The 14,560-nt window shown below is 46.1% G+C and overlaps 1 protein-coding gene across 2 annotated transcripts in view; it reads right to left on the reverse strand.

Annotated features, from left to right (window-relative positions):
* Positions 1 to 360: 360 nt before the first annotated feature.
* Positions 361 to 14,560, reverse strand: part of CD244 (CD244 molecule) — a 51,598-nt gene continuing 37,398 nt past the window's right edge. The window contains exons 2-9 of one of the 2 annotated variants that reach the window (XM_049881000.1): positions 12,754 to 13,083; positions 12,389 to 12,664; positions 10,704 to 10,814; positions 10,087 to 10,154; positions 8,125 to 8,208; positions 4,973 to 5,038; positions 3,686 to 3,742; positions 361 to 2,566 (exon numbers count right to left, since the gene is read on the reverse strand). In XM_049881000.1, the coding sequence (XP_049736957.1) occupies positions 2,486 to 2,566; positions 3,686 to 3,742; positions 4,973 to 5,038; positions 8,125 to 8,208; positions 10,087 to 10,154; positions 10,704 to 10,814; positions 12,389 to 12,664; positions 12,754 to 13,083 (1,073 nt within the window). In that variant the 3' untranslated portion in view covers positions 361 to 2,485. The remainder of the gene's footprint in view (positions 2,567 to 3,685; positions 3,743 to 4,972; positions 5,039 to 8,124; positions 8,209 to 10,086; positions 10,155 to 10,703; positions 10,815 to 12,388; positions 12,665 to 12,753; positions 13,084 to 14,560) is intronic. The other variant, XM_049881001.1, reaches the window with a different exon arrangement.

Here is a 14,560-nt window from a genome sequence, read left to right on the forward strand (position 1 = left end):
GTTTAAAATAGCAAAAAGATGGAAACAACCAAGGTGCCCATCAACAGAAGAATGGATTAACAAATTATGGTGTATTCACACAATGGGATGCTATGCAATGATAAAGAACAATGATGACTCCGAGAAACATCTCATAACTTGAATGAATCTGAAAGGCATTATGCTGAGTAAAATTAGTCAGTTCCAAAAGAATAAATATTGTATGAGACCACTATTATAAGAACACAAGAAAAGGTTTAAACACAGAAGAAAACATTCTTTGATGGTTACGAGGTTGGGGAAAGAGTGAGAGGGGTATTCACTAAATAGACAGTTGTCTTAGTCATCTAGTGCTGCTATAACAGAAATACCACAAATGGATGGTTTTAACGAAGAGAATTTTATTTTCTCACAGTAAATTAGGCTAAAAATCCAAATTCAGGGTGTCAGCTTCAGGGGAAGGCTTTGTCTCTCTGTCAGCTCTGGAGGAAGGTCCTTGTCCTCAATCTTGCCCTGGTGGAGGGGCTTCTCAGGTGCAGGGACCCTGGGTCCAAAGGACGCGCTCTGCTCCTGGTGCTGCTTTCTTGGTGGTATGAGGTCCCCAACTCTCTGCTTACTTCCCTTTCCTTTTATCTCTTGAGAGATAAAAGGTGGTGCAGGCCACACCCCAGGGAAACTCCCTTTACCTTGGATCAGGGAAGTGACCTTAGTAAGGGTGGTGTTACAATCCCACCCTAATCCTCTCAACATAAAATTACAATTCCAAAATGGAGGACAACCACACAATACTGGGAATCATGGCCTAACCAAGCTGATAACACACATTTTTGGGGGGACATACTTCAATCCATGACAATGGTAGACAAGAATCATGTTAGGTGAAGGACAACACACAATACAGGGGAAGTCCACACAACTGGAATAAACCAAAGGCTAAGAATTTTCCTGAATACAACCAAATGCTTTGAGGGACAGAGTAGCAGGGACAGGGGTCTGGGGACCATGGTTTCAGGAGACATCTAGGTCAACTGGCACAACAAAGTATATTAAGAAAACAGTCTGCATCCCACTTTGGTGAATGGCATCTGGAGTCTTAAAGGCTAGCAAGCGGCCATCTAAGATGCATCAATTGGTCTCAACCCACCTGGAGCAAAGGAGAATGAAGAACACCAAAGACACAAGGAAAATAAGAGCCCAAGAGACAGAAAGGTCCACATAAACCAGAGACTCCATCAGCCTGAGATCGGAAAAACTAGATGGTACCTGGCTACCACCAATGACTGCCCTGACGGGAAACACAACAGAGAATCCCTGATGGAGCAGGAGAAAATTGGGATGCAGTCAGACTTAATGGTCTGACTGAGACTGGAGGACTTAGCCCCCAGACTCTCTGTTAGCCCAAAACTAAAGCCATTCCCAAAGCCAACTCTTCAGACAAAGATTAGACTGGACTATAAGACACAAAATGATACTGGTGAGGAGTGTGCTGCTTAGCTCAAGTAGACACATGACACTATGTAGGCAGTTCCTGTCTGGAGGTGAGATGAGAAGGCAGAGGGGGACAGGAGCTAGTTGAATGGACAAAGGAAACACAGGGTGGAGAGGAGGAGTGTGCTGTCACATTATAGGGAGAGCAACTAGGGTCGCATAACAACGTGTGTATAAGTTTTTGTAGGAGAAACTGACTTGAATTGTAAATTTTCACTTAAAGCACAATTAAAAAAAGGTGTTTATCACAATGTCAAAATACTAATAATGTGTCTTTGTAAATCAAACATCACACTGTAGACAAAGCTGGCCTCACTGCCCTGTTATTAGTTGGCAACAGGGTGGAAGGGAGGTTCCTACTCAGAGATGGGCTTGCTTTGCACCATCTACTCTCACTCCTGCCCAGCCCCCCTTGTGACCAACTAGCTAGGGGTAAAGGTGTAATATGTGGGGGGAAAGCTTTTCCTCTGTGTTTGATTAAAGTCCAGGCCCTGGCCACCTTGGGGAACCTGACAACCTGCTTTCCAACACCTAGTCCAATCTCACAAAAGGGGCTGATTCCGCTTCCTCTAAGTCATCATTATCTTTCCTCCTTAGAAAATGGGCCTGGACAGGGGGAGGGTATAGACATATAGTCATCTCAGCTCAGGAAGGAGGGAAGACAAGTAATAGATTAGAAAGCCAGGGGAAGGGAATCTGGATGCAAATAATAACATCCTCCATATACACAGCACATTATAGATGACAAGTACTTGGACTTGCTCCGGGGCCTTTTGTGAACTACCCAATCTCTCCACCTCTTTTGTCCCCACCTGTAAATTGGGAGATGCTATTTAACAGCCTTGCTCTTACAAGGGCTGTTAGAAATCCTTTTCAAAACAAAACAGAAACCATGAACAAGCTCCCATATCCTCTCCAGACTAAAAACTGTTCTGTAGAGACTCATGTGGCATCATCCATTGAGCATATTCCCAAAGCAGATGCTGGTATGGAAGAGAGATGAGCACAGCTCCAGCAATTAGGAATAAATATCTAAGATCTGCAGCTCCTTGCGGCTCAGCCGAGCAGGGTTCTGGGCTCTGAGCTGGCTCTTTCCAACCTATAGAAAGAAGAAGAAGAGACACTTCAGACCCTCCCATTAGGAGATCTTCACAACAACCCTGTGGACTATGAACTCTTATCCCTATTTTGCAGATTAAGAAAATGAAGCTCAGAGCAGTGAAACAAATTACTCAGGGTCAACAACTAGGAGGGACTTGAATCCAGTTCTTTTGGCTCCAATTCCGGGGCACTTTTAACCACACCATTCTTCTTCATGACCCCAAAAGGCCTGCCTTAGCCTATACAGTTTCCTCCACAACCCTGGACTGTCTAGTTGTCTTTAATGTTGGGCTACAGCTGGAGGACCAGAAATCCCAGCAGGCACTGCTGACCCAATGTAAGCACCTGAAGTTGTTTTTCCAAAAGTTGAACAATTTGTACTGAACGACCCACTCTATCTTTTGTGGCCAATGGCAACACCATTATTGGACCACAGGCAGTGGCTCAGGTATAGTATGAGGCTAATAGGTAGGGGTCTTCTCTGTGCCTTAATTTCTTCAGGTATAAGTAGAAAATATAATTGTACCTTCCTCATAACACTGTGTGAAGACTAAATGAGATAAATTGTGTGAAGCCTCTGGCAGGCTGCCTTATACATAATAATTAATATGTTAACATAATTAATGTTAAGTAGATCCTTTCCACTTCCTAAATGACCTGATGGGAATCAAGTCAGCCACCAGGATCAGTGATCACCTTTGAACAGTGTCTACCCCAGCAACAGCTTAAGATCACCCATGTCTTGGAACGACTCCCAATTACTTGCTAACCTTAGAAAATCATTTGGATTTATCTGCTGCCCCTCCCTGTCAACATATACATGCCTTTGGAAAAAAGAGATGTCCAGTTGTTACCCATAGCCTGGGGACGAGCCTGGGTACAGTTGTAATTTAGAAGCCAAGCTCCCCAATAGGGTTAGACCCCAACACATGATACAACCTTGGGTTAGGCACTCATTCTCCTTGGGCCTCAGTTTCTTCATCTCTAAAATGAAGATTTGGATTAGAAGATCCCTAAAATCCCTTCATCTCTGAGACTCTATGGATAACGTTTTCATAAGGCTGGATCTCAGGGCTATGGAGACTCAGTCCATTCAGAATCAGTTCTAGAATCTTACCTCTTCATAGATGGTACAATTGGAGGGAGGGCTGTTGTTCTTCTTCTTGGACCCTGACTGGAAATTCAAAGGGTAAAGTGGGCTTAACTTCAGGATAAAAGATGTGAGGGGTCCCAAAGGAACTCATATCCCAGAAAGCCCCTGAAGTACCCCCAGCCAGAAGTGAATAGAATCTCCTACCACCAGAGTAAACAATAGTGTTTATGGTCTCCAGGGGAAGCACAATACATACTTGCTTATGATATGACATTACTGAACCAAAGTTAGAAACCAAACCCGTATAGCCCTAAAACCCACACATAGCATATGCACACACACACACCTAATTTAAATACTACTGACACAAGCGTAAGTGCCAACCCCAGCACCAACCCTGTGAGTCACTGGAATTCAGAAGCACCATGGACAGTATCGGAAAACCTGGCAGTGTAGTGGTTAAGAGCTACGACTACTAACCAAAAGGTCAGCAGTTTGAATCTACCAGGTGCTCCTTGGAATCTGTATGGGGCAGTTCTACTCTGTCCTATAGGGTCACTATAAGTCAGAATCGACTCAACAGCAATGGGTTTGGTTTTGTTTTGGTTTATGGATAGTATGAGGTGACTTGGTGGCACAAAACAGTTTGTGCTCAGGTACAAACCTAAAAGTTGCTGGTTCAAACCCACCCAGTGGCACCACAGAAGAAAACCCCGGCAATCTGCTTCCATAAAGATTACAAGAAGAAAATCCTATGGAGCAGTAGTACTCTGTAACACATGAGGTCACTATGAGTTGGAATTGACTCAACAGCAATGGGTTTGGGTTTTAGCGTTTTTTTGGGGGGGGGTAGGTAGTATATAGAATTTTCATAGCATAATACCAAAGCACAAGTAGGTGCCAATGAACATCTATATGGAATATATAACACGTAATCTAAATATAAATATCTCTCGTGATGAGATCCAAGTTGGCTGATGGACTTATTGGAAAGAGGTTGAATTGGAAGTCTGAAAATCTGTTCTAGCTGTATCCCCCATCCCATTCAACACACACAGGGTCTCTGACCTGCACGTACTCAACACTTTCATATTTTGGTAGATTCCCAACTTACCATACTACCATGTTAAGGCTTCTTACTGTGGCTCAAGACTTGGGAATACCTGTCTTCCCACCACACTCCCACCCATCCACCTCTTGTTGGGACATGTACACACATGGTCTGCAAACACATGCCTGCACACATGTGTGCATACACTTATGCAAAATATACACCTGCATCAGTAGCATCCTCCAGAGGAAGAGACTTACCTTCCGGAAAGGCTCCACTGTTGAATATATTGTATTTTCCATTTTTTGTGATGTGGAACCAGAGCCCTAATGAGAAGAGAAGTAAAATCATTTCAGCAGCATAGATCCAGCACAACTCTAGGGAAGTCACCCTCTGCCTCAACCCTGCCCAGACAGAAACTTCAAATCTAGTAAAAGGAACGTGTACTAGTTGAAAGGTCAGACAACCTGAGGGTAGTCCTGCTCTCTCATTAACTATGGCTACCATTTGTTGAGCATTTATTCCGTACATGTATTCTTTCCTAACCCATATAATAGCCCTGTTGTTGTTAGTTGGAGTCACCTCCAACTACTCATGGCAATTCTATGTACAACAGAATGAAACTTTCTCGGTCCTGAACCATCTTCACAGTTGTCAGTATGCTCAAGTCCATTGTTGCAGCCACTGTATATTTAAAGTGCCTTCCAAACTAGGGGCTCATTTTTCCAGCATTTATAAGACAATATTCTGTTATGATCCATAGGGTTTTCCTCAGCTAATTTTCACTAGTGGGTTGCCAGGCCTTTCCTCCTGGTCAGTTTTGGCTTGGAAGCTTCACTGAAACCTGCCTACCATGGGTGGCCTTACTGGTATTTGAAGTACTGGTGGCATAGCTTCCAGCATCATAGCAACGCTCAAGCCAGCACATACAACGATTTGATAGACAGGTGGTGGATAACACTCCTAGAAGACAGGAATGATCATAATTTGTCCTATACTACCAGTGAAGCTCCAAATGGTTGAACAGCCCTAAGACAGGCAGTGTGTGCACAGTACAAACGGGATTCAACCCCAGACTCTCTAGGGTTCTTTCCTCGACACCTCAATGCCTCCCTATGGCAGAGTACCTTTCTTCTCTGGACCTGAACCAGGAGTCCCCTAGGGCAGGTAACCATCCTCCTTTTAAGATGCTCCAAAGAGGGGAATCTCGTTTTCTCTCAACACCATTGCATAGTCTCAGGAGCCCTTTATTGCACTTTATTGAAATCCCTCTTCCTGAAGCTAAATATGGTCAGAGAACAGACAGATATCAATCACTCTTATGATCTCTCTTTGGTGCATTTAGACTTTCATCCACTGTTATAATGTTGTTGGGTGCCATCAAAACACGTATCTTAAGGGGAACAGGAGGAGGCAGACACCACTCATTCCAGACAGGCCCTGGAAGTGGTTGAGTGTCTTTCTTCTGTCTCTCCCTTCTCCTCCACTTCTCTCTTCTTCTCTCTCTCATTGCCTTCTCTTTCCTTTGTTCTTCCCCTCCCCTTCCTTCTCTCCTTCTTTTTCTTGAACTTTCTCAGAGGCCTATCATTTCCTAAGGAAGCTGAGGAGGTTGTGGCTTCTAGTCTTTCTTCTTCAAAAAGTCATTTTAATCAGAGATTTTTTTTCACCACTGGCCACCAGGGGCAGTGTTTCCCCTGGGAGAGAAGCTCAAGCCGAATAGTTGTCAATATTAGATACCGTGTCCTGGTGGTGCAGTAGTTAAGAGCTATGGCTGCTAACCAAAATGTCAGTGGTTTGAATCCACCAGCTGCTCCTTGGAAACCCTATGGGACAGTTCTACTCTGCCCTATAGGGTCACCTGTGAGTTGGAATTTACTCAACAGCAATGGATTTGGGTTTTGGTTTGGTGATGCAAATGGTTAACATGCTTGGCTGCTAACTAAAAGGTTAAGATTCAAGTCTACTCAGAGGCACCTGAAAGAAAGGCCTGGCAATCTGTTTCCAAAAATTTAGCCATTGAAAACCCTAAAAAAAACCCATGGGGCACAATTCTTCTACTCTTGACACACATGGAATTGCCATGTGTCAGACTGGATGGCAGCTGATTTTTAACTTGTTTCTCCAGTTTATGGATGAGTTTACACAATGTCAAAATGTCACAGGTGGGATAGGAGGAGGTAGAGAGGAGACTCAGAAACCATTTGGCTCAGCTTTGCCGCTACCCAGCTATATGGCTTTGAACAAGTTGGTTAACCTCTCTGAATCTCAGCTTTCTCATCTGCGAAATGGGGCTTGTAGTAGAGTTGCTTCACAAGGCTGTTACGTAAGATTCAATGAGAAAATGGACAGAAAGCCCTTTTCACAGTGTCTGGCATATAATAAAAAAAACAATAAATATTAAATCGTAATAAGATAAAAGGGACCAATTGATTTAGGAAATAATATTGGAGTCATTGTTCCCTGTCCTTGAGCATTGAGAATGGGACCCAGCTGGAGCTGGACTCACAAGGACACATCAACTTAGCTTGAAGTATAAAGACAATAGCTAGGAAAATCTTAGAAAATATCTTTTAGGGGACTTTCACATAAACCAATCAAACAGTACACAAAAGACTTCCCACTCTTCTCTTTTTCTATTAGCATTTAGTGAATAGAAAATTTGCTGGACCAGTGAAGACCCTCCTGACTGTCATTACTGAAGCCTGTACCCATGATTATTAAGAAAGACAATTCAAAACGTAGGATCACAGTTTCTAGCCAATCTGTGAAAAGGCGGAACTTTCAATGGCTTTGCCCGTTTTGTAATGTTAATATATACTGATGATTCTTTTAGGTTCCTTGGATTTGGGCAGACATGGCTCCAGGAGCATGCTTGTCCATTTTCTCATTCTTGCCTATTCTGTAATATTGCTCAAACTCGGACAGACATGGCTCTGGCAGCGTGCTTGTTCGTTTTCCCTTTTGCCTCTTTGGACATATGCCGAATAAAACTTTCTTTTGCCTTACTAAATTTTCTGAAGTTTTTGCCCTCCAACACAATACAGATCCACTCTTTCCTGAAAACAGGTACGATAGGCAGAAAGGATAAAGAGGGCAAAGGCCCCAAGTATTGGAAGGAGCAGGGAGAGAAAATGGAACCTGAGCCCCTGACAAGATTCCTACTCCTGCTGACTTTACCTGTGGCCAGACTTTCTGCCAGGTATGGAAGAAAAAGGAATGCCTGCAACGTACATTCCAGCTCTGTTTAAGACACTCCAGAACCACACCTGTCTTTTCAAACAACTTGCTAATCCAGTGGAGGCCAAGCTGTCTTCTAGCCCACAGGAGTGCCAAGATCTTATTCTGCCCTTCGAAGAAGTAAGTGTCTGGGAGGCATTAGGGAGCCCCGAAGGACTAGAAAAATAAGAGGTACCTGGGACTTGATCCTGGCGTAAATGGTTTTGCCTTCTCCATGGAAATTCTGCTCCTGCTCCTGCCCCTGCCCCTGCTCCTGCTCCTGCAAGGAACAGTAAAGGCAGCATGCAGAGTGTGAAGTCTATGCAGATTTGAATTGGGTGGGGAGAGACAGCACAAAGGAGAGGAGCCTGGGAGAGGGGTGGCAGGGCCTGCCACATAAACACTGAGTAGGACTATGCTCTTGGCCTTACCTTACCTTACCACTAGAATTTAGAGCGTTTGAATATTTTAAAGGCTGAGCACATTTAAGCCCCCTCTCTGGATCTAGCCTAGGGGGCCAGCTTGCCCTTGGCCTCCAGCAGCTGCAGCCATGGGTGGGGCCCTAGGCCCAAGGCTGAAGGCAGGGAGCACAGTGGCCCCTTCCCATGCCCCACAGGGGATTTCAGGTGGAGGTATGTCATGCTGCTTGCTCCTCTGAGCACGTACTGCCAGTTTGAGCTCTGGTGGGGAGCCAGTGGAGGCCAGTAGGGCTCATTCAACAAGGGGCAAACTCAACTCCCCCAGAAGCCTGAGGAAACCAAGCGGAGCAGAGAAGCCTCAGACATCCTTGAAGGCTGAGTCATGGGCACCCAGCCAGACACAGGATTTTGTTGCTTTTCTCTCCTGCCCAGACCAGTGTATAGTGTCTCCACTGAGGGTCTGAGCTGAGTTCCAAAGTGAGACCACGTGAGCTTGCATTTTAGGCCTTCAAACTAGAGCCTGCAGAGAGTAGGGAGAAGCCAGGGAAGGATGAGGCCAGTCAGGGAGGAACCCCAAGTCAGAAGCAAGGTAATAAGCTTGAATCCCCAAGAGATTTGTTTCATTCTAAATGGTATTTTCCCCTATGTTTTCCTTGTTTTACCTAATCTAAAGTGATCTTAACTAGGGGGAGGGGGAGGAATTTTTAGCTAGCACTTGGGCTTCCGTATCTGTAGATAGATATGTCTGCTCTCAGAAATTCATAGGGCACAGCTCTACCCATACCACAGTAGTCCCACTGGGCAAGTATCCCTGGGTCCCATGAGCCCCAGAGCTGAGGGAAGCTGCTTGTCTGCTCTGTGAGGCCTCATTTGCCAAAGGTGACTTTCTATGCACTGCCTCCTGAGGCTAAGTACCAGGAATGGTGGCTGGAACAGAACACTTCCTCCCCACCTCCAACACCCCTCCCACTTGGTAGGCATTGCCTTGCAACTATGGGAAGGAGGAAGATGATGGGGTCAGGGCCCTTCCCCTGGGCCTGTCACCACATCCTATCCCACAGAGCAGCCGGCGGTGGGGGGCACCCTGCAGACACTCTGTGGTGTCCTACTCTTCCCTATCCTACTCTGCCTGCAGAGCTGTCAAAGAGGTTCCTGGAGGATCCCGCACTGGCTGAGCTGGCTTTGTGCTAACCTGGCTACTCTTTCTAACTCTTCAGTCAGACTCAGGCCTCTTCTTCCTGAAAGGCAGAGAAGGTAGCCCACTGGGCCAGCTACAAAGCTGCCGCACTGGCATCCACCCCAGCCTGGGCAAGGATCAAGGGACTCTCAACGTAAGCTCTGGTTACAAGACTGTGTGGTCAGATTCAACAAAAACGAGGTGGCTGGATTCCTCCGGGGGCTCAGGCCAGCTGGTGAGGCAGGGCAGATGTGAGGACCCCAGCAGGAGTACTCTGCCCCCTGTTATTGGTTTCTGTTCTGCTCCGTCCCTTCTCAGCAGCTACGTTCTGTACCAAGATGCCCCATCTTCCCTCCTTCCACCTGTCTTTTCCTCTTTCCTCCATCACCAAAGCCAGGAGGCTGATAGAAAAAAGATAGCTGCGGGGCGGGAGAGGGTAGTTAAGGGCCACTTTGTAAGAACACTTGTCCAGTTCTCTTTGTCCCCTTGCTCTGAATGGCCATCCACCCAAAAGCATCCTCCAGACAAGCTGAGAGAGACCCCACCCCCTAGGGTGCCATACTTGATTTCTCCTGATTTGCAGATTGTTGATAACTTCATAAACTGTCAGACTGTCCTCCGCCCTCTCACCTATGGAAGGAAGGAAGCAAAGGACAGAGCTGCAGATATCTCCAGGAAGCATCCTGTCCAGGTTTCTACTTCCAGCAGCTTCCCCCACCATCCCAGACGGCCAACCAACCAAACCAAAACCATTGCCGTCAAGTCGATTACAACTCATAGCGACACTATAGGACAGAGTAGAACTGCCCCACAGGGGTTCCAAGGAGTGCCAGATGGCCAAGACCTTGAGACATTGGTCCAAAGAGCACAGGGACAGTAATCACCCCTGACACACCTGCTCTGTCAGGCAGGGCAGCCCCCACACCAGCCATTCCCAGATAAATCTGCACATTCGGGATCAGACTGTAAAGGCCCAAGCAGCCACCACAGAGCATGTGAATTGGGAGAAAGGGCCAAGCAGCTGCTGCTCCCCTTCCCCACCACTGTGCATACACACATCCCAAGACTCCTGAGGAAACGTAGGTGCTGCACTTCCAGGTACCTCCCGCTAAGCTTTGGACTAAGTCACTTGACACTGATGCCTTAGGCAACAGCACCTCCTGGGAGCATTCCACTTACGTGACCGCTTCCTTTTCCTCCTCCACACACAGAAGCTGGTGAGGGTGCCAAGGAATAGTATGACTAGCAGAATCACGGAGATGATCACCGGAAGGGAAAGAAATCTGAAATCTGAGGGACAGAAGCCCGGGGGACTGAAAGCTCAGCCCTCCCTCTGCCCCTTCCACCCTGTCTGCTGCAAGGACGATCTCAAAACCCACACTCCTTTCTGGTGTAGCTTGTCTCCACATGCCTTGTGAATTCACCAAGTTTGTCTCCCTTGGAGTGAAGCCTAGAGCTTGAATGTTAATACCTGACAGATTTTTTTCAAATTCAGATTCTACCCATAAGCTGTGTGCCCTTGGGCAACTTACTTAACTTCTCTGAGCCTCAGTTTTCTGGAGCCCTGGTGGTGCAGCCGTTAAGAGCTATAGATGCAAGCCAAAAGTTTGGCAGTTCAAATCCACCAGCTGCTCCTTGGAAACCCTATTGGGCAGTTCTACTCTGTCCTATAGGGTCACTATGAGTTGGAATCAACTCAATGGCAAAGGGTTTGGTTTTGGGTTTTGTAAAAGAAAATGTTATCTAGCTTTGGGGGCTAATTACATGAACTAATATATATAAAGCATCTGTCATGGCAAAAGTTACATCTATCCATACATCTATTTTTAACTCAACAAATGCTTATCGTGCACCTACTGCGCGCCAGGAATCTCTCCCATTCCACCTTCCTGCTACTTCTAACTTCACTGGTCTTCCTTATTTGAACTTCCACATGTAACGATGTGTCACACATGTACCCTAATGCATAATCCAGCCAACAAGGGTGGAAGGGAAAGGAATTAAATGTTCCAGATGCTGGTTGACTAGGTTCTTTACGAACATTGCCTCATTTAATTTAAATAACAACCTGTGAGGTACTTATTATTACCATGCCCATTTTACCCAAGAGAAAAAAAATGAAGCTCAGAGAAGTTAATGAATGTGCCTAAGATCACAAAGCTAGTGAATGGTGAAGCCCATAAAAAAAAAATAGCCCATACATGACCCCAAAAGCCAGTGTCCTTGCCACTGCACATGTTGCCTCAATCTTATTCATTTCCTTTTTGCCCACAAGTACTTAGTTTTGTTACCCCAATTTGGGCATAAACTCCTTAAGCACAGGGACTGCATGTTGTTTTTTCCCTGTAATGCCCATGCTCACGGCCCATTAGATCTTCATTTATCTAGTAAAAAGTGGTACAAACTTAACTCAGGGTAACTCTCAGGATGAGCGGAAGCATGAGTCAAGAACCCACTGCCCAGGGTGCTGTTGGGTAATGTAATTATCTCTTGGGGAACTGTATGGCTTGGGGCAAGTGATCACTTAGAAGGAGGAGGTAGGTTTCCATCAGTCTCTCAGAGGAATAAAATAATGGTCACAAGCCATTGCAGCACAGTGACTCACAGTGCCTGCGTTTCCCAATATAAAATGAAAACTTTCATCAACCAGAAGGAGATTCTTGATGGGGAAAGGCAGATGTCCAGAATAGGGCAGGGCTTACTTTATAGGAACTGTGTGCTTAGAGGCCAAGACCCCCTGAGGAAGGGCCGCAAGGCACTGGGAGAAGCAGCCAAGGATCTCATACCAGTTCTCTTTTGCATGCAAGCCAGCTTGTGGGGTCCAACACCTTGAGCCCCAGTTATAGCCCAAAGTGGTTGCTTACTCTGGTGAGCACTCAGACAGGCCTGGGTGAGGATGAGGGTGTTGTTTGCCCAACTGCCAGGGTTGCTGACATTGCAGGTGTATGTGTGTAAGCCGTTGACATCAATCAGCTCCACCAGGTGGGTGAGGTTTCCCGGCGTCTGGATCAGCTTGCTCCCTCTGTACCAACTATAGCTCACATTCTCATTCCTGGAGACTGAGCAGGACAGATTCAGCTCACACGTCTCATTATTCAGAGCCTTCGAATCCCACTGCAAGAGGGGATTTTCAACAGGATCTGGAAGCAGAGGTTCTGATCAGAAAGGTGCTGGAAATACAAGTCTTGAAAGAGTTAAAGGGGCAGGACAAGCTGACCTGGGAACTTACCAAATACAGAAACCTGGAACTCAGTTTTCCACACTTTCCCAGACACATCGGTGCTCTCTAGGAAGTAGAAACCGCTGTCCTGCTGCTGAGCTGCCTTGATGGAAATAGCCAAGTCTTTGCTTGTAAAATTGAGTCTATTGTTGAAATGGTCTGAAACCCAGGGTTCATACTTCGGACAGCAATCACCCTTCCAAGTCAGTATCACACGTTTTGAATCTGAGAAAAACTGCTGTACCTTCCATGTGACAGACTTTGATATGTTTATCTGTGAGGCGGATGGCCGTAACCAGACAGTTTTTCCTGAGACGCTAATCACATGGTCAGCAGAACCTAGGTATTCCAGGAAAGAGAACCCAGGCTGAAGATGGCAGAAAAGGTATCAGTTTTGAGCAATGTGGGCAGTTGGGGATAATTTCCCTTAAGCCAGGAGGGAAGCCCAGAGTATGAGGAGTATGACTATGAGGAGCCCAGAGTCTAAGAGAATTTTAATGCATACTTCCCTTATTGCCTCTGCTTCTCCCCAAGCTCTGTGCCTGTTGTGCAATGGATCGCTTTTGTTTGGCCTTTCTTGCCATGGTCTTGTAACTCCCACACAAGTGAGTAGGTGGGACCATGCAAATAAGGTCTATGGAACCCTAACCAAGGGGATTGGTCAGTTTTGCCATCATAAGAGGCTGAAAAGGGAGCTAATTCCAGAACAGAGGGAGGATCTCACCACCACCAAGGAAGAAGAGTCAAAAGCAGAGCACGTCCTTTGGACCTGGGATGCCTGTGCTTAGAAGCTCCTGGAACCAGGAGACTGAGAGAGAGAGAGAGCTGTAACACCGAAGACGGTGAGAAGGGTGTCAGAGAAACAGCAGCCAAAAAAGCCAGCAGGAGATGGTGCAATGGGATTCCCAGCCTACTGAGCAAGAAAGCTGAGTACCTTCGGGCAGGAGACTTTCTGGAGGAGTAGGGTGCCCTGGGCTCTTGGTGGAGCTAGGTTTGCTGATCCAGGGAGCTAGAGCTGAGCACCTTCAGTATGAGGCTTACTGGTAGACTGGGGTGCCTCAGGGCACTTATCGGCGGAGTTAAATGAGATTTGTAACACTTGCCGGAGCAGGGCAGAGGCTGAGGGGCCAGAAAGAGGTGTGCCTGTGAACATAGCTGGGAAGAGGCTGTCTTAATGGAGGAATTGTTACCTGAGTATTCCTGAACTTGAATTGTAATCTATTACTTCCTTAATAAACCCCACAGCTGTGAATATTTTCTATAAGTTCAGTGGGGCCACTGTAATGAATTATTGAACCCAGCAGAGAAGCAGAAAGTGCCATGGGAGGGACAGTTGGTGAGAGAATTGGTAAAGGTGGTGGAGAGGAGTGTGGTGCCTCCACCTCATAGGAATCAGTCTTGGGTTGTTGATCTTGATTTTTTCATTCCCCTTATGAAGTCAGAAGAAGCCCGATGGTGCCCCTATGCCGTTTTTACAGTGCTCCTAGTCTGAAGGAGCCTACAGGCCAGTGCTAGTAGCTAAAAACTCTTGAGTACTTACTATGTGACAGGCAGGTTTCTAAATGCTTTATATGCTTTGGTTATTTAAGTTCACAATGACCCCATGGAGGTCTTATCCCCATTTTACAGGTGAGGAAACTGAATTAGGAAGAACTTAAGTAAATGGCCCAAGGTGCACAGTGAAAAAGGGTAAGTTAAAAGCCCAGTCACTTAGGTTTTAGAGCATGAACTCAGAGCCATGATGTTACTAAACACCAGATTCCACATCCGGTGTGACTCCTTCCCAGTGGCACTGATGCAAACATTAGCGGTAGTT

Source organism: Elephas maximus, chromosome 3 (assembly GCF_024166365.1).
Source record: "Elephas maximus indicus isolate mEleMax1 chromosome 3, mEleMax1 primary haplotype, whole genome shotgun sequence".
Lineage (NCBI taxonomy): Eukaryota > Metazoa > Chordata > Mammalia > Proboscidea > Elephantidae > Elephas > Elephas maximus.